Here is a 20,591-nt window from a genome sequence, read left to right on the forward strand (position 1 = left end):
GGTTGCCATTTCCTTCTCCAATGCATGAAAGTGAAAAGTGAAAGTGAAGCCGCTCAGTCATGTCCTACTCTTAGCGACCCCATGGACTCCAGCCTACAAAGCTCCTCCCATGGGATTTTCCAGGCAAGCATACTGGAGTGGGGTGCCATTGCCTTCTCCTGAATAGAATACTACTCAGCCACACAAAAAAACAATGAAGTATTCATGCCATTTGCAGAGACTATCTAGCGATCATTATACTAAGTGAAGTAAGTTAGAAAGACAAGTATCCCTTATTACGTAAAATCTAGAATATGGCACAAATGAACGTATTTGTGAAACAAAACAGATCCACAGGATACAGAACAGACTTGTCACTGCCAGGGGGAGGGGAGCCATGAGAGGGTGGTTTGGGAGTTTGGGGTTAGCAGAGGCAAACTATTTCATATGGGACGGATGAACCACGAGGTCTACCGCATAGCTCAGGGAAATATATTCCATATCCTGTGATAAACCAGAATAGAAAAGAACATGAAAAAAAAAAAATATATAACTGAACCCTTCTGCTGTACACCAAAAACAACACAACACTGTAAGTCAACTCTATGTCAATAAAAAAAACACACACACAAAAAACCCTCCTGCGCTGATCCGTAGTGGGGTCGCGTCTGTCAATAACCACTGAGCCCTAGACTGGTCAACACAGTGAGACCCTGTCTCTCTTGTTAAGGAATCTCCTAAATGTTCCATATGTCCCTTAAATAAACAATTAAATTTTGTTTTTGTTTTTTTTTTAAAAGGTGGATTCTGTGGGCGCTGGGCATTTGTGCTGCTACTCAGAGAAGTGAGGGAAGAGAAGCCAGGGCAGCAGGACGGATTAACTGTCTCTCAGGAAAGTGCCTGAGACTCAGTCCTCAGAGGGAGTCTGGGGCCACGAGAGGAGGAACTCTGGGCTTAAGATGAAGAGGGTTTCCCACTGATGTTGCCCTGTGATGTGAAACAATTTCCTCTCTTGTCAAGAGTCTGCAGCAGGGACATTGCTCCAGGCTCCTGGATCGGGCTGAGTGTCTTTTGGCTTTGAGACTCGAATGTGGGTGGGAGAAGGCTGCAGCTCAGCCAGGTCACTCCAGGGTGACGGTGATGGAAATGATGCGAAGCTGAGGGGCTTGGACCCCTCAAGCCCCGTGTGGCTCCCTCTGGCCTCCCCTGCCAAGACCCCACTCTCCTGAGCCACCTGCCTCAGCACCTTGGGAGTCTGCCCAGTCCCTGGCCAGGCGAGGAAAAACAGGGCTCTCAGGGAAAGAAAATTAAACCATCCATCACTCTGACTATGGCACAAGGGAAGCACAGCTCGAGACAGAGAGACTGAGAAATGGAGGCCAGGGCCACGGGGGCAGGGAATACAGGTGGGAAGTGAAGACAGGCCAGAGGAGAGGCGGCCTCAGGCAGGGAGGCTGGGGGGGCTCCTCCTGCACCAACCACCAGACCAGCGGTGCTGGAGGCAGCCCCGACGACGGGGGATGAGTGGACGGCAGGATGCACGCCAGGTTCTGGCTGCCAGATATACCTCCCTGATCAATTACCCTTCCCAGCAGACGGCTGAACTCACACGCGATCCAGATCAATGGGCGCGGGAGAAGCAAATGGCCCCCAAAGAACAAGACATAACGAAGTAAAAAAAAAAAAAAAACTGAAGGAAAAAAAAAAGAGAGCTAGAGAAAGCTGCCAGAAGCCATTAAGCAGAAAAAACGAGCTTAGATGGCTGTGTTAAAAGCACCCAGATAAGAGATTCAGGATGCAGTCAGGGGTCAATACATGTAACTGGTTGGCTGAATTAAAAAAGAAAAGGCAAGTTATTTTCACAAGAGTAAAAATGCAGCTTGTAGGGTCCTGTCCTCCACCATCACTGATGCTTCAGTCGAGGCCAGCACCACTGATTCTAGAGGAAGACAGTCAGAGCTGGGAAGTCTGCTTTCTGTGGACAGGTTACTGACATGCAGGAGGACACAGAGACCTTCAGAAATCTGCAAATCTCTGGAAGTTTATCAGATAAGCACCTTTCCAGCAAAGAATGCCCAGGAGTTTCTCCCAAATCTCCTAGGGTTGAACGAGAGAAAGTATGGAAGTTGTGGACAAAAGTGAGAGGGATCACCCAAATTAAAATGAAAGTTACAGAGATCAGGAAATAAAAATATGAGCCACTAATAATTAAATTTAAATCAGATTGGATTAAGTCAAACAGTGACAAACAATGGAAAAAATAGCCAGTCATCTTAACAATTCTTTTAATTTCATAAGAGAGGAGAGAAAGTGTTTTTTATTAGCCAGGTAAAAAAATAGGATTAATAGTGTTAATAATGTATATTTTAGAAGTCCCTTCCCTGGTGGCTCAGACGGTAAAGAATCTGCCTGCAATGCAGGAGACCCGGGTTTGATCCCTGAAGAAGGGAATGGCAACCCACTCCAATATTCTTGCCTGGAGAATCCCGTGGACAGAGGAGCCTGGCAGATTACAGTCCATGGGGTCTCAAAGAGTCGGACATGACTGAGCAACTAACACTTTGTCTTTCACTTTATTTTTTTATTTTAATTTTTTTTGTCTTTCACTTTAGAAAGTCCCAAGTGTAGTGACTTTGAAATCATAATCAATATACTAAACAAAGCAGACTACCCAAAGGTGAAATGTCAGAAAAGATGAAAGAACATAAAAAAACGGGCAGCATATGAGATTATGACAGCAGCCAGGCCTGATAGATAACAATGAAGAGAGTCAGCCTAGACTGCCCCAGGTAAAGGCACTGTCCCAGATTTGATTAAGCAGGACTGCAGGCGTATCTCAAGCCAAACAGCACTCAAGGATTTGTACAGAAAAGCCTGTGCAAAGACTCGGCTACCAAATTTGATCAAATGACTAAGACAAGTTGCAATATCATGATTGAGTAGAATTTAAATGGGAAAGTATTACATAATATAAGGGTAATAATAAATGACAAAAGGCATAATGCATTACAAGGACATGGCATTATTAAATCTTTGGGCATTATGAAACCTCCACGCACCAGGAGAGGCTGCAGCTCTACGGATGGCTATGGGGAAGCAGACGGATATAACCACTTTGTAAGGCAATTCTACTCTATATCGAGAGACTTTCACTGCCCAGTAATTCTCCACTTTTGAACATCTATCTTTAAGAAATAATGCAAATGTGGACAAATATTTATGTCCCAAGGTTACAGGGTTGATAGATCGGAGCCAAAAACCTGGAAATAATCTAACATTCCAGCAAAAGAGGAAAAGTATGCAAATTTGAGTAAGAATATTTAAAATACTTTTAAGCGGTTTGAATAATATGGGAAAATATTTGTTAAAATGTTAGGTGAAAAATAAAGCAAAAAAATTCTGTATGCAAAGTGATTTTATGTGTATTAGAGAAATCCACATAGGAAAAAAAAAACAGGCTCAAAGAAATCAATTATCAGCTAAAATGGTAACAGTGGTTAGAGATAGTAGGAATTAGAAGTGATTTGAAATTTTTCTTTGTATTTTTCTCTACTTTCTAAATTTTGAATACTGAATATGTATTATTTACATAACAAAATATGATAACAAGGTCTATAGCCATCAAACAGCATGGCTAAATACACAGGCAGAAAAATATTAGAATTACAAAAGTTAAATGACAAAATAAAATTCAGTGTGAGAAATTAGCCCAACAGAGTCCCACAAAACAGATAAATTACAAACAATAAATGTTGACTGTAAATGGCATTATTGAGAAAATGTGAAACGGGCAAAAAAAAAGATGACTGGGTTCCTTGTCCAATACACTCTTCTGGGTTATCTAAGTCTTTTCTTGTTTTGGAGTTACTTTTAAAACTCTAGCATATAAAAAGTTGACAGTAATGCAAATAATTCCCATCCGCAGAAATGCATATGAATTTTGCCTGGTAGAATGCAACTGAGTGTATTTGTTCACGGATTCATCTCAGAATTCCTGTTGTCTTATGTATGGCAAATGTTCTCTGAATTCTCCTTGGAGCCAGTTCAACGTTTCACTGGTTTTCACATTAATGAGTTAAATAAAATCTTTCAACATGTGTTCATTTCATAATTGTACAAGAGACAATCTTACCTTTACACAAAGTTGTCTTTTTGACAACATATTTCATAACAAAGAAGGGATAACTATGCTCAGATTTTATATTCTTTAAGTATGACCCACATCATCTTCTCAAGTATCCATGGGATAATTTAAAAAACAAAACAATACGTAGTGAAGAAATCTCAGCATGTTAAAAAAACAACAACAACAAAACTAGAATACAAACTGCTGGTCACTTGGTTTTATCCTAATACCAGGAAGGGAGTGAGGACCTAACAAACCATTAGAGGATACTGAGAGAGGAAATACTACATTCTAAAATCTATCATTACAGTGAAAGTATCATTCAGAGGTAGATTTCTGCACTTCATTATTCAAAAAAAATTAAGCATTCTATCTCACATATGAAAAACTACAGTAACAACAACAAACCCAAGGAAACAGGAAGTAGAAAATAATAATGATAAAAACTACAGATACAGTAGATTCAGTAAAAATACAGAATCAATACTGCCCAAATGAACAAACCATTTCCAAGGCAATATACAGATTCAACGTGGTTCCTATCAAATTACCAATGGTATTTTTCACAGAACTAGAACAAAAAAATTTTAAATCTGAATGGAAGGCCTTCCTTGGCGGGCCAGCGGTTAAGACCACCTGCCAGTGCAGGGGACACAGGTCCCACCCCTGCTCCAGGAAGATCCCGCACGCCACGGAGCAACCATGAGCACACGCCACAGCTGCTGAGCCTGTGTTCTAGGGCCTGGGGGCCACAGCTGCTGAGCCCACGAGCTACAACTATGGGGCCCAGAGTTCGTGCTTTGCAAAAGAAGCCACCGCAATGAGAGGCCCTCACACCACCAGAGAGGCGTGTGCTTGCCACAAGTAGAGAAAGCCCGTGTGCGGCACCACAGACCCAGCACAGCCAAAAGTTAAAAAAAAAAAATTGAGTGGAAACACGAAAGGCCCTGAATAGCCAGAGCAATCTTGAGAAAGAAAAACGGAGCTGACGGAATCGGGCTCCCTGACTTTAGGCTAAAACTACAAAGCTACAGCCATCAAGAGAGTACGATACTGGCAACAAAAAACAGAAATATAGCTCAAAGGAATAGGACGGGAAGCCCAGAAATAAACCCACCCACCTATGGTCAATTACTCCACGACAAAGGAGGTAGGAATATACAACGGGGGGAGACAGTCTCACCAATAAGTCATTCTGGGAAAACCGGACAGCAGCTTAAAAGAATGCAATTAGAACGTTCTCTAACACCATACATAAGCTCAGAGTGGATCAAAGACCTAAATGGAAGGCCAGACACTAAAGAACTCTTCAGGAAAACGCAGGCAGAGCGCTCTTTGTGTTCAATCGCAGCAGTATCTTTTTTGATGCCCTTCCTAGACTAATGAAAATAACAAAAAAGAAACCAGGACCACAGTAAACTCAAAAGCTTTCACACAGCAAAGGAAACCATAAACCAAGCAAAAAGACAATCCATAGACCGGGAGAAAAAAACTGCAAATGATGTGACTGACAAGGGATTAATCTCATGCAGCTCAATATCAAAAAGAAGCAAACCACCCAATCGAAAAACGGGAAGAAAACCTAAACAGGTATTTCTCCAAAGAAGACATCCAGATAAGCAAAAAGCATATGAAAAGATGCTCAACATCACTAATTGTTAAAGAAATGCAAATCAAAAGGACAATGGGGTACCAGCTCACACCAGTTAGAATGGCCATCATCAAATATCTACAAACAATAAATGCTGGAGAGGGTGCCGAGAACAGGGAATCCCCCTACACCGCCGGTGGATGTGTAAACTGGTAGAGCCACTGTGGGCTTCCCAGCTGGCTCAGTGGCAAAGAATCCACTTGCCAGTATTCTTGCCAGAAAAATACCACACACAGAGGAGCCTGGTGGGTACAGTGCACGGGGTCACAAAGAACCAGACACGACTGAGCGCACACGCACAGCCACTATGCGGAACGGTATGCAGGTTCCTTGAAAAACCAGAGACAGAGCTACTGTATGACCCAGCAATTCCACTCCTGGGCATATTCCAGAAAAAATCCTAATTCCAGAAGATACATGCACCCCAATGTTCACTGCAGCAGTGTTTACAAGAGCCAGGACATGGACGCAACCTAGATGTCCATCAATGGAGGAATGGATAAAGATGTGGTGCATATAGACAATGGAACGCCAGCCATAAAAAAGAACCAAACAGTGTCACCTGCAGCACCATGGATGGACCCACAGATTGTCATACTGAGTGACAAACGTCAGAAGGAGACAAATGTTACATGATATCGCTTATATGTGGTAAAGAAGGCTGAGCGCCAAAGAATGGATGCTTTCGAACTGTGGTGCTGGAGAAGACTCCTGAGAGTCCCTTGGACTGCAAGGAGATCCATCCAGTCCGTCCTAAAGGAAATCAGTCCTGAATATTCATTGGAAGGACTGATGCTGAAGCTCCAATACTCTGGCCACCTGATGCAAACAGCTGACTCACTGGAAAAGACCCTGATGCTGCAGAGAGACTGAGGACAGGAGGAGAAGAGGGTGACAAAGGACGAGATGGCTGGATGGCATCACCAACCCCATGGACATGAGTTTGAGTTAGCTCCGGGAGACAGTGAAGGACAGGGAAGCCTGGCGTGCTGCAGTCCATGGGGACGCAGAGTCGGACATGACTGAACAACAACAAATAAAGAGAGTACAACAGAACTTATTTACAAAACAGAAATAGGGGCACAGATGTAGAAAACAAACTTATGGTTGCCAGGGTGTGGTAAGGTGGGGGCGGGATACACTGGAGATGGGGCTGACACACACACACTGCACGTATAGAGCAGATTAGCTAATAAGGACCTGCCGTAGCACAGGGAGCTCTACTCAGTACTCCGTAATGGCCTACATGGGAACAAGATCTAAAAAAGAGTGGATGTAGGTATATGTCCATACAGTCAAGGTCCGCATAGTCAAAGCTATGGTTTGCCAGTAGTCATGTACGGACGTGAGAGCTGGAACATAAACAAGGCTGAGCACCAAAGCGCTGGTGCTTTTGAACTGTGGTGTTGAAGAAGACTCTTTAGAGTCCTCTGGAGCAAGGAGATCAAACCAGTCAATCCTAAAGGAAATCAACCCTGAATATTCATTGGAAAGACTGATGCTGAAGCTCCAATACCTTGGCCACCTGATGCGAAGACCTGACTCATTGGAAAAGACCCTGATGCTGGGAAAGATCAAGGGCATGAGGAGAAGGGGCCGACAGAGGCTGAGATGGTTGGATGGCATCACCGACTTAATGGACATGAGTTTGAGTTAGCTTCGGAAGTTGGTGATGGACAGGGAGGCCAGGAGTGCTGCGGTCCATGTGGCCGCAAAGAGCTGCACGTGCCTGAGTGACTGAACAACAAACATGTATGTGTTCATGTGTAACCATTCACTTGGCCGTCCACCTAAAACTACCACAACATTGAAATCAACTACACTCCAATACAAATTTTTAAAAAGATACATGCACCCAATGTTCATGGCTGCCAAGACATGGAAGCAACCTACATGTCCATCAACAGAAGAATGGATAAAGATGTGGCACACACTGCTAATGTGAAACAGATAACCAACTAGGGCCTACTGCACAGCACAGGGAACTCTGCTCAACCTTATATGGCAGCCTGGATGGGAGGGGAGTTTGGGGGAGAATGGATACATGTACAGCTACGGCTGAATTCCTTCCCAGTTCACTTGAAACTATCTCAACATTGTTAATCTGCTATACCTCAATACAAAATACAAACTTAAAAAAAAAGATGTGGTACAGATATACAATGGAATATTACTCTGGCCCCCTTCATAGATCACAGCCTTGATGTGATGAAGGGGCCTGTGTAACTCAATGAAGCTATGAGCCATGCCATGCAGGGTCATCCAAGAGGGATCAGTCATAGTGAAGAGTTCTGACAAAATGTGGGTGACTGGAGGAGGAAACGGCAAACCACTCTAGCATTCTGGCCAATAGGACACCACAAACAGCATGAAAAGGCAAAAAGATCACCAGAAGATGAGTCCCCCAGGTCAGAAGGTGTCCAACATGCTACCAGAGAAGAGCGCAGAGCAATTACTAACAGCTCCAGAAAGAATGGTGGCTCAAAGAAAACACCTGCCAACGCATGAGACAAGAGACGTGGGTTCTATCCCTGGGTCGGGAAGATCCCCTGGAGGAGGGCATGGCAACTCACTCCAGCATTCTTGCCTGGAGAATCCCATGGACAGAGGAGCCTGGCGGGCTACAGTCCAGGGGGTCACAAAAAGTTGGACATGACTGAAGTGATTTAGCATGCCATAAAGAAAGTGGCTGGACCAAAGCGGAAACAATGCTCGGTTGTGGAAGTGTCTGGTGGGGAAAGCAAAGTCTGACGCTGTACAGAACAATACTGCATAGAAACCTGGAAGGTTAGGCCCATGAATCAAGGTGTACTGGATGTGGTCAAAGCAGGAGACGCAAGAGTGACACTTAGGCATCAGTGAACTCGAATGGACAGGAACGGGCAGATTTAATTGAGATGCCCATTATATATTACTGTGGGCAAGAATCCCACAGAAGAAGCGGAGTAGCCCTCACAGTCAACAAAAAACACCTGAAATACAGTACTTGGGTGCAACCTCAAAAACAACAGAATGATCTCCGTTTGTTTCCAAGGCAAACCATTCAACATCACAGTAATCCAAGTCTATGCCCTGACCAGTAATGCCGAAGAAGCTGAAGTTGGACAGTGCCATGAAGACCTTCTGGGCTTTCCTGATAGCTCAGTTGGTAAAGAATCCGCCTGCAATGCAGGAGACCCCGGGTTGATTCCTGGGTTGGGAAGATCTGCTGGAGAAGGGATAGGCTACCTACTGTAGTATTCTTGGGCTTCCCTGGTGGCTCAGCTGGTAAAGAATCCGCCTGCAATGCAGGAGACCTGGGTTCGATCCCTGGGTTGGGAAGATCCACTGGAGAAGGGAAAGGCTACCCACTCCAGTATTCTGGCCTGGAGAATTCCATGGATTGTATAGTCCGTGGGGTCGCAAAGAGTTGGACACGACTGAGCAACTTTCACTTTCATGACGACCTTCTAGAACTAATACCAAGAAAAGATGTCCTTTTCATCATGGGACTAGAATGCAAAAGTAGGAAGTCAAGAGATACCTGGAGTAACAGGCAAATTTGGCCCTGGAGTACAGAATGAAGCAGGGCAAAGGCTAACAGAGAACGTGCCGGTCATAGCAAACACCCACTTCCAACAACACAAGGGACAATTCTATACATGGACATCACCAGATGGTTAATACCGACATCAGATTGATTATATTCTTCACAGCTGAAGATGGAAAAGCTCTATACAGTCAGCAAAAACAAGACCAGGAGCTGACTGTGGCTCAGATCATGAACTCCTTACTGCAAAATTCAGACTTAAATTGATGAAAGTAGTGAAAACCACTAGGTCATTCACGTCATGATTCAAATCAAATCCTTTATGATTGTACAGTGGAAGTAACAAATAGATTCAAGAGATTAGCTCTGATAGACACAGTGCCTAAAGATCTATACGGAGGTTTGTAACATTGTACAGGAGGCAGTGACCAAAACCATCCCAAGAAAAAGAAATGCAAGAAGGCAAAATGGTTGTCTATATTTTTCTTACAAATAGCTGAGGAAAGAGAAGTGAAAGGCAAATGAGAAAGAAAAAGATATACCCAACTGAATGCAGAGTTCCAAACAATAGAGACAAGAAAGCTTTCTTAAGTGAACAACGCAAAGAAATAGAGGAAAACAAGAGAAGGCGAAAGACTAGAGATCTCTTCAAGAAAATTACATACACCAAGGGAATATTTCATGCAAAGATGGGCACAATATAGGACAGAAATGGCAAGGACCTAGCAGAACAGATTAAGAAAAGGTGGCAAGAATACACAGAAGAACTGTACAAAAAAGGTCTTAATGACACACACAGCCACGATGGTGTGGTTACTCACCTCGAGTCAAACATCCTTGAGTGTGAAGTCAAGTGGGCCTTAGGAGGCATCACTACAAACAAAGCTGGTGGAGGAGATGGAGTTCCAGCTGAGCTATTTCGAATCCTAAAAGATGATGCTGTGAAAGTGCTGCACCCAATATGTCAGCAAAGTTGGAAAACTCAGCAGTGGCCACAGGACTGGAAAAGGTCAGTTTTCAGTCCAGCCCCAAAGACGGGCAATGCCAAAGAATGTTCAAACTAGCACACAATTGCACTCATTTCACATGCTAGCAAAGTAATGCTCAAAATCCTTCAAGTTAGGTTTCAGCAGTACCTGAACCGAGAACTTCCAGATGTACAAGCTGGATTTAGAAAAGGCAGAGGAAGGGGCCATATGTATACCTATGACTCTTTCATGTGGAGGTGTGACAGAAAACAACAAAATTCTGTAAAGCAATTATCCTTCAATTAAAAATAAATAAATTTTAAAAAGAAAAAAGAAAAGGCAGAGGAACCAGAGATCAAATTGCCAACATTTGCTGAATCATACTGAAAGCAAAGGAATTCAAGAAAACCATCTATTTCTGCTTCATTGACTATTATAAAGCCTTTGACTGTGTGGATCACAAACTGGAAAATTCTTAAAGAGATGGGACTTCCATACAACCTTACCTGCCTCCTGAGAAACTTATATGCAGGTCAAGAAGCAACAGTTAGAACCAGACATGGAACAACAGACTGGTTCAGAATTGGGAAAGGAGTACATCAAGGTTGTATTATTATCACCCTGCTTATTTTACTGATATGTAGACCAAAATGCCAGGCTGGATGAAGCACCAGCTAGAATCAAGATTGCCAGGAGAAATATCAACAACCTCAGATACACAGATGATACCACCCTCGTGGCAGAAAGCAAAATGGAACTAAAGAGCCTCTTGATGAGGGTAAAACAGGAGAGTGAAAAAGCTGGCTTAAAACTCCAACATTCAAAAAACTAAGATTGTGGCATCCAGTCCCATCACTTCATGGCAAATAGATGGGGAAAAAATGGAAACAGTGACAGATTTTATTTTCTGGGGTTCCAAAATCATTGCAGACGGTGACTGCAGCCATGAAATTAAAAGACACTTGCTCCTTCAAAGAAAAGCTATGACCAACTTAGACAGCATATTAAAAAGCAGAGACATCACTTTGCCAACAAAGGTCCATAAAGTCAAAGCTATGGTTTTTCCAGTAGTCACATACAGATTTGAGAACTGGACTTCACATAGAAGGCTAAATGCCAAAGAATTTATGCTTTTAAACTGTGGTGTCGGAGAAGATCCTTGAGAGTTCCTTGGACAGCAAGGAGATCAAGCCAGTCAATCCTAAAGGAAATCAACCCTGAATATTCATTGGAAGGGCTGATGCTGAAGCTGAACCTCCAATACTTTGGCCACCTGATGCGAAGAGTCAACTCACTGAAAAAGACCCTGATGCTGGGAAATACTGAGGACATGAGGAGAAGGGGATGACAGAAGATGAGATGGTTGGATGGCCTCACTGCCTCAGTGCACAGGAGTCTGAGCAAGCTCCGGGAGACAGCGAAGGACAGAGCACACCTGGTGTGCCGCAGTCCACGGGGTCGCAGGGTCAGACACGACCGAGGCACTGAACAACAAGAAAACATCCTATAATAGGAAAGTTAAATAAACGTGTCAGGGGCTCATTTCTAGAAACAGCTAATTAAAATGAGCAAAACTGTCAAACAGAAGTTTAAACGCAGCAAAATAGGAAAAAAATTAAATCAAGACCTGAGCTCTACTGGCAGATGTTTTATTGAATGTAATCTGAATTATGTGTCTGTCTTGTTTCAGATAGTGATTAGGAATTTAAAAAAAGCATAAGAGCATGCTAAGCATTATTGATCATAAAACTGAACATGTCCATAGCAGTTCTGTTCAAAAATATAATAAAATGGACACCAAAAATTTAACTAAAATTAAGACTGACTTTAAAATCACTATTAAAATAATCCTCTCCTCCTGTTTAAGTACCTCAACCCAAGTCTATGCATTAATTCTATTTTTGAATAGAAAAATGACTGAGTTAGACAGGCTGATTCACACACAGAAAGATATGCAAAACCACCTACAGTTCAGTCCCAAACTATCATCCAATCTCAATTTCTGATACAGACAGAGATAAAATGCTCAGCTAGTGACAAGGACTCAGTGCTATGGTAAAAGAAAAATGTGCCAATTAGGGTTTATCACAGGAGGCTAAGGATTGTTCAATAGGAGAGAATCTAATAATAGAATCTACCTCATCAATAGTTCAAGAAAAATCATATGACCCCTGAAAAAGAAAGAAAAACCAAAATGGCATTTGAAAGAATTCAGTACCACGCTCTAAGGCAAAATTTAATGAAAGGAATACAAAAATATTTTTTACAGGCTGAAGAGGATTCTAAAAATAAGAGCTGGTATTAATGTTATAATTAGTGAAGAACTACTAGAGAGATGCATTTGAACCTCAGAAGTGAAACAAGGATGCTTGACGTAACATCATTACAGTGTTTGAGAATTTGGGGAAAATGCAACAGAACACAACAGAGAAAGAGCAGGAACACAAATCAGAACTGAAGATAACTGTACTAGCTAACAATGCTACCAGGACTGCACGTCTGCAAAAGCAAACGAGTCAACTAAACCCGTGAACACAAGAGAAGTATCTGAAATAATCAGTGAGCTTCATTTCTCCAGACAAAAACTGATGAGAAGCATGCAAAGAAAAAGAAATGCTATTCTCAATAAAATATTAGCAAATCAAATCCAACAACACATAAAAAAGATCATGACCATGACATAAAAAAGTCTCATGACCAAGTGGGATTCATCCCAAGTTTATAAGGATGGTTCAACAATACACAAATCAGTGTGATATACTACTTAAACAAAAGACAATATACAATGGAGGGCTTCCCTGGGGGCTCAGTGGTAAAGAATCCACCTGCCAAGGCAGGAGATGCGGGTTTGATCCCCGGTCCGGGAGGATGCCACGTGCTACACACAGCAGCTACGCCTGTGAGCCACAACCACTGAGCCTCTGTTCTGGAGCCCAGGAGCCACAGCTGCTGAGCCACGTGCCCTACAGCCTGTGCCCTGCAGCGAGAGAGGCCACGGCAAGGAGGAGCCCGTGCCCTGCAATGAGAGAGCAGCCCCCGCTCACGGCAACTAGAGAAAAGCCCACACAGCAAGGAAGACCCAGAGCAGCCATAAATAAAAAGTAAATCTTAAAAAATATAGACAATGGAAGATGACTCAGCCATAAACAAGGAGTGAAATAATGCCATTTGCAGCAACATGGATGCAACTAGATTATCATACTAAGTGAAGTAAACCAGACAGAGAAGACAAATACCATATGATATCATTTATATGCAGAACCTAAAATATGACACACATGCATTTGTCTATGAAGTAAACAAAATTACGGACACAGAGAACAGACAGGTGGCTGCCAAGGGGGAGAGGGCTGGCGGAGGGGTGGAGTGGGAGGTTGGGGTTAGCAGATATACGCTGTCATATATAAAACGGATAAACAGCAAGGTCTGGCTGTAGAGCACAGAGAGCCATATCCAACATCCTATGATAAACCAGAAAAGAATATTGTGAAAAAGAACGTGTATATATGTACAACTGAATCACTTTGCTGTACAGCAGGAATTAACACAACATTGTAAATCATGTATATTTCAATTAAAAAACAAAGAAATGCCTGTTACCACTGTGACAATCTCCCATCACCACCACCACTAAGAACACACCAAAGGCTGCAAAATTTCCAAGAGCAAAAATCCCCCCAAACTGCTCTAAGTTATCCTGGTAGGCATTAAAATCCTCTCCCTGATGGAGAATTGTGTCACATCTCTGAATTGTTAAGCCCAAAGACCAAGAGACAAGTACACGTTAATAATGCCAAGACAACATTGCTGGGCAGTGGCCCCATTCACAGATTTGAAAACTGAGGCTCAAGGTGGTGACTTCAATTGCGAGGAGTCCCACGTGGGCAGCTGGCACACCTCACCCAGCTTGAGGAACAAAGCTGGGGCTGCCACACTGTGCAAGGGCTCTGGAGGTGGGGGCTTTCCTCGTTGCCTGCTAAAGCCACTGTCCGTCTTGACATTTTCAGAATGTCAACAGTGTACAAGGATGAGCAATGAAAGGGAAGTGGTCTCACGCAATGTTAAAAAACACTAACACACCAAGACTCCAAACAGCACGACGGGAGGACAGATGTGGAAATGTGAGCTGTGGCAGCTTGGGGTCGGGCCCAGCTGTGGGTGGGTATGTGGGGAGCGGGGGACTCCCTGACACGGGGCAGGGCGGGAACCAAGGAGCATGTGGAAAAAGCACACAGCAGGGGCCTGACAACACTGCTGGTCACGTCTGCTCTGTGCTGGAGCTGTGCTCGGCAGCTTAGAGACCTTTCACTTTATTCAGGCTTGCGAGGACTCTGGAAGGCGAATGCTCCCGTTTCACGGCTGAAGAAACTGAGGTTCAGAAAGAGAAGTGACTGGCCGGGGTCCTTCGGCCTGGTCTGGCTGACTTTACCAGCTAAGCCCCCTGGCCTCAACCAGCAGGTGGGGCTGCTCCTTCCTGAGTTCCCACCACTCAGAGGGGCTGCTCGCCCTCCAGTGTGACACCTGTCCAGCATGGTATGGCCCCTCCACGCCCCGGATGGCTTGGCCCCAGGATGTGCTCCATACCTCGGGCTGGGTCCCTGACTCAGTTTCCCCTCCCACTTTAGCAGGAAGCTCTGGCTACCACTCTGCTGGGTTCACCTTCCTGAGCCCTCTATTTCCATAGCTGTGAAAGCAGGGGAGTGGACTTTCCTGGCGGTCCAGCGGCTGAGAGTCTGCCTGCCAGTGCAGGGGACACGGGTTCAACTCCTGGTCCAGGAACTAACACCCGATATGCCACAGAGCAACTAAGCCTGTGCACTACCACAACTGAGCTTGTGTGCCCTTAGAGCCTATGCCCTGCAACAAAGGAAGTCTGAGCACCGCAGCAGAGTAGCTCGCACTCGGCACAAGTAGAGAAAGCCCGTGCACAACAATGAAGGCCCGGTGCAGTCAAAAAAAAAGAAGGCTGGTGGCGGCAACAGTCACGGCCCACAGGGTTGCTGGGGGAATTACAGTGAACGCTAAATCCTGCTGTCGTCGATCCTCAGGATATTGATGGCGCCTCTCGTGTGTGGACGGAGAGAAGGAACACACCCCGCCTGTGCCCCCACCCCCAGAAGCACCAGCCGGCGCGGGTGCAGACTCTCAGGTGGGACGTGGAGCCAGGAGGTGGGCTGCCTGTGGCCAGCTGAGCCACGCCACCGCCCGGCCCATGACCTGCCCCATCTCCCACCTTCTGCCCTCTGCCAGAGCACGGATGCCAACAAAGTAACCAGCCTATGCCTGAAGCCACGCTGGGGCTCTCTCTCTCCAGGACATGTGGGGAGTCCTGCACTTGGCCAACACTCCTGGTGGTTCCACCGCCCAGCTCCCGTCTCCCGACTTAAACACGGCGCACTCGCCCCAGACATGCTGGGGCACCTGGTCAAGATCAGGGGCTCACGTCTACCCTCTTCCCTCCCCATCTGTAATCCTGCTGCAGAGGCCGTGAGACTGGCACGGCTGACACCTGTCCTTGGACCTGGTGTCCACTCCCTCTCTAGGACTGAGTCCCAGGACTGAGCCTGATTCCAGGAAATGGCCTTGCGCTCCAAACCAGACGCTGCTGGACAAACCCTTCCCCAAGCCCCTCCCCTCACTCCAGTTCACCGCGCGCCCTCGAGATGCCCCAGCATCTGCTTCGGAGCTGGCTTTACCCAACACCTGTCATCACAGACCCAGGCACCCCTGGGCCAGGATGCTCTCAGACCCAAACCGGCGCTCAGGCCCTTGACCCAGGCCCACCCACACCCACTGACCTTCTTGGTGTAGCCCATGGCCTTCAGCACGGAGTGGTTCAAGGTTTCCAGGGAAGCCAGGACGTCCTCATAGTCCCCCATGTGGTCCACAAAGTAGTCTGGTGGGGGGTGGGAAGCAGAGGTCAAAGATCGTAGGAGCATCGCACCCCTCCCCTGGGTCCTCCCCCAAGAGAATCACTACGCACCCAAGTCTGGGTCCCCGCACAGTGGCACCTACCACAAAGCTCCTTGGTGTCCACATGGCTGCATGCAGAGAGAGAGGGGGGGCTCAGAGACAGGCCTGTCCCCGCCTTCCTCCCACCCCCCACCCTTCCCCCTCTGGGGTGAGCACAGCCCCCAGCGGTGGTCAATACCCCCCCACCTTGTAGCCTAGGTGACCCCCACTTCACAGATGAGGGAGCAGCCAGTGAAGGCCACCACCCCCTCCAGAGGATCTGCGTCTGTGCGTCTGTCTGACCTTGTCACCACACCACCCACCCCGTTCTACCCCCCGAGACTGGCCACTGCATCCGGAGCAGAGGGGGCTGAACCAGGGGCTTTGACAGCTGTCACCAGAGCTGTCTGGTGACCTCAGCCCCAGGCCCTGCTCTGTCAGAGGGTGTGCCCCACCTTGTTCTCACTCGAGCCCTGGGGTCCCGTGTTCCTGTTCCTACAGCCAGAAGGCTCTCGGTCTCTCCTCGGAGGCTGAGCACGGGCCACCCACGCCGGGCAGGTGAGGCAGCAGCCTCAGAACCCAGACGCTGTGAACAGGAGCTGGGGGCGGGCGCCCGGGGACCCAGCTCTGTGCACGTTCCGTTCCGACAACCTCCCTTCCCGCCGGCTCCCTCACCGGGAGAGGAGGGGCTGGCCTCAAAAGCAAGCCAGCCTCATCGCGATGGCTCTGGGGAGAGGCTCCCAGCTCAGGGGCTCTGCAAATTCTGTTGTGGAGGCCCACGTGGGACAAGTTCTCAAAGAGCCTGCAGAGAGGAGGCCTGCTTCACGGTGCTCAAAGTAGCACTGCGCCAACCTTCCTGAGCCGCGCGGACGGTGTCGGGTAGCAAACCTGTCTAGCATCCCCAGGAGGGACCGTGTACAGCTCACACTCTAGGGAGTGTTGGAGACAAAACACCCAAAGGTCTTTAGAGCTCGGACTTCTTGCTGATGGGAAGTCCGCCCCGCCCGCACTCACACCAGTGCCTCCTCCACCCCGCTCCAGCTGCCCGAATGAGGCCGAATAATCTGTGGGCACCTGCAAAGCTCTTTCAAGCTCCCGGGGGTGCTGCAGGACCCGCTCAGAACCTCCATCTGGCTCCAGACACAAAGCCCTCCCCTGGGGTCTGCAGCAGAAAGCAGTCCCTTTCAAGTGGCCTTTCCTGAGCCAGCTGCCCGACCGTGGCCCCAGGCCCCCTTCAAGCTGGGCCCCCTGAAAACAGGCCTGGGGACAGCTCCTCCTCCACACCACCTCTAGCCTGGCCCAGGGGACCTCAGCCTATCAAACCTGCCCCTCAGCAGCCCCAGGAACTCGGGTCCTCATCACCTGAATGGGGTGGAGAAGGGGCCGGGGCCTCAGCCTGCCTGGGGACCACTCGGAAAGGGCGGGCTGGAGTTCAGGGTGGGAAGGGTTGGTCCCTGTGAGTAGAGTGAGCATTTTGTGCTGGATATAAGGATTGGTTGGGTTTGGAGGAGTTTGGGGTTGATTGAACTGCAGGTTAGGGTTCTGGCTGGGTTGGAGAAAATGTAGAGAGTGAGAAGAAAGGTTAAGGTCTGAGTAAGAACCAGTCTGGTTTAAGGTGGGCCCCAGTTAGGAAGAGCAAAGCTCGTGTTGGGACTGAGAACAGGCATGAGGTGCTGGGGTCAGAACTGAGTTGAGCTTTGTCATCCCGTGTATATTCTGCTTCCCAGGTGGGACAGTGGTAAAGAACCTGCCTGCCAGTGCAGGAGATGTAAGAGACGTGAATTTGATCCCTGGGTCAGGAAATCCCCTGGAGGAGGGCAAGGCAACCCACTCCAGTATTCCTGCCTGTAGAATTCCATGGACAGAGGGGGCTGGTGGGCTGCAGTCCGTGGGGTCACACAACTGAAGCAACTCAGCATGCACGCACATATATTCTGCAAACCTAGGCTCTTTTCCTGCTTTGCCACATTGCGTTCAGAAAAGACAAACACTTGCCAACACAATCTCAATCTGTCCACTCCCCAGACCACCCCGGCCAGTAGGGGCCAAAGAGATGGGACTCAGGATTAGCGGTGCAGGGGAGTGGACACTGGAGACTGGGGGATGCCACCTCCCAGTTCCAGCCGCCGGGACTGAGCTCACTTGGTGTTGTCAGAGTCGATGGTGTGGAAGAGATCCTCCAGTTCCCTCTCGTTGAGGACGCCATCTGCAAAGAAGAGCTGGAACTCCTCCAAGGACAACTTCCCGTCGTCTGTGAGGGAGAGAAAGGGAGGGCAGCTGGTGTCGAAGCAACGGGACATCCCCAAATCAACAGAGGAGCCACAGCCAGGCAATCCCTGCCCGCCCCTGCCAACTCCCCAGCCAGCAGCCACACTCCCGCACGGGGCACCCCTGCCCATGGCATGAACCCACAGTAGCCACCATTTCACAGAGACCAACTGCTCACCCAGCTAACTCTTCACCCAACAGAGCAACACCCATGTACAGGGACTCGCCTCGCCAGCAAATACTGGGGCTCCTCAAGCCCCGCACCCAACAGGCAGGCAGAGAGCACCTGTCAGGCAACCGTTGCTCTGAGTCACCTGCCCACCCGGAGGTAGGTAACCCTGTACCTGTTGCCTCCAGCGGTCCCCAGCCTTTTTAGCACCAGGGGTTGGTTCCATGGAAGACAATTTTTCCACAGACCAGGGGGAGGGGGTGGTTTCAGGATGGTTCAAGCACATTGCCCTTTATTTTTATCATTTTATCAAACATCATCATTAGATCCCAGAGGTTAGGGATCCCATATCTGTAAGAGGCAGGTTTAAACCTGGGTGGTCTGAGGAGCACTCTCACTTGCTTCCAAAAGCCCAGAGAACCTCTGCACACTTAAATCATCTCGACCCCAGCACCCAGGTCCCGCCTGGGGAGGCAACGACCTCTCTCCTCTGCCTTCGCAGGGTGCAATGTGACCCACTGCCAGCAGTGGCACGGAGTCCTCACCAGGCCGTGGATGCAGCCCTGAAGATGCCAGAGCCCAAGGGGAGGTGGTGGCAGGCCCGGGCGGGGCTCTGGACGAGGGGCCCCCACAGCAGACACACCTATCCCAACACGTCCCTCCCCATCTCACACCTTCAGCAGCCTCCACTGCGTCACCCTCGGTAGCAGCATCTGCTGGGGAAGCTTTCATGGGCTGGGGGCAGCCGGACCCCTGAGAGAGGGGCTCCCAGCAGAACTCCAGCTCCTCCCACCTGGGCTCTCCAGCTCAACACACTCATCTCCCAATCCCACCCCTGAAGCCATGACCCCCTCCTCAATGACCTTAGACCGGTCCTGCTCCTCCCTAAAGGAACCATGTCTGTGGGCAGCAGTGGAGGTCAGGGAGAAGGGCGAGCCCAAGACCCTTCCGGCCCCAGCCCCTCTCCGTAGACCCCCTTCATTACTTCCAACTAGTCCGCACTCAAAGCCCGTGAGAGCCCACGTGGCACTTTTTATGGATTAGGAAGAAATGCCCTTCCTGGTGGGCAGGGTGGTGGAGATGCAGCCCAGTGTGCCCTTGCAAAGTGCACAACACGCCCAACCAGACATGGCAGACCTGCTCAGGCCCAGGGCGGAAGTCACTCACACTTTTTTTAAATGCATTTTACCTCTGCGTTCTATATCTTAGTTTATTATTTTTGGCTGTGCCAATCAGTATGCAACGTCTTAGTTCCCTGACCAAGGATCAAACCTGTGCCACCTGCAGTGGGAGAACTGAATCGTAACCACTGGGCCACCAAGGACGTCCCCACTGTACATTTTAAAGGCTCCAGAGCTTCTACTCTGCTGCCAGCAGCTCTGCAGGGGCTCAAAGTAGGGCAACAGGAGACACTGAGCTCATCACATCTTGCCGCGGCTCCCCTCCGCCCATGCTGAGACGGGGGATATGAGAGAGTGCGTGCAGGCTTGCATATGGAGGGGCTGGGGCAACATGCCACATGCCTCCAACATCCTGGCTCGGGTTTTAATGTCACAAATGGGAGAATGAATTTCTAACACTCAAAATCCAGAGTCCCCCTGAAGACAAAACAAACACCCTCTCCCTCTCCAATAACACATGAAGACCCAAAAACCAACCAGAGAAGTGCAGGGTAACAACTGTGAAATACATAAACGCTAAGCTATGGCTCTGTCTCCTGTGAAAGAGGATGCTTTCCAAGTTTCCTTTAGCAAGACTGATGATGATCCAGCAGCCAGGGGCAAAACGAGGGCAGACACACGGGCTCTGTGTGTTCATGCATCTGGTCCTCATACACCCCTGGCAGACCCCATCCTCCGCACCCCGCCCTCACTGCCCCCCCCCTCCATTTACAGAGCAGGCAGGCCAGACCAGTTATGGGACCCAGGTCCCTCAGTGGGAGCTCAAAC

The 20,591-nt window shown here is 47.9% G+C and overlaps 1 protein-coding gene across 1 annotated transcript in view; it reads right to left on the reverse strand.

The window, feature by feature from the left end:
* The window catches only part of NECAB2 (N-terminal EF-hand calcium binding protein 2), a 42,452-nt gene that overhangs the window by 15,610 nt on the left and 6,251 nt on the right, over positions 1-20,591 (reverse strand). Inside the window, exons 3-5 of the mRNA XM_027513931.1 lie at positions 18,348-18,456; positions 16,269-16,294; positions 16,052-16,149 (exon numbers count right to left, since the gene is read on the reverse strand). Coding sequence (XP_027369732.1) covers positions 16,052-16,149; positions 16,269-16,294; positions 18,348-18,456 — 233 coding nt within the window. The remainder of the gene's footprint in view (positions 1-16,051; positions 16,150-16,268; positions 16,295-18,347; positions 18,457-20,591) is intronic.

The sequence above is a fragment of the Bos indicus x Bos taurus genome, chromosome 18 (genome assembly GCF_003369695.1).
Source record: "Bos indicus x Bos taurus breed Angus x Brahman F1 hybrid chromosome 18, Bos_hybrid_MaternalHap_v2.0, whole genome shotgun sequence".
NCBI classification, from domain to species: domain Eukaryota; kingdom Metazoa; phylum Chordata; class Mammalia; order Artiodactyla; family Bovidae; genus Bos; species Bos indicus x Bos taurus.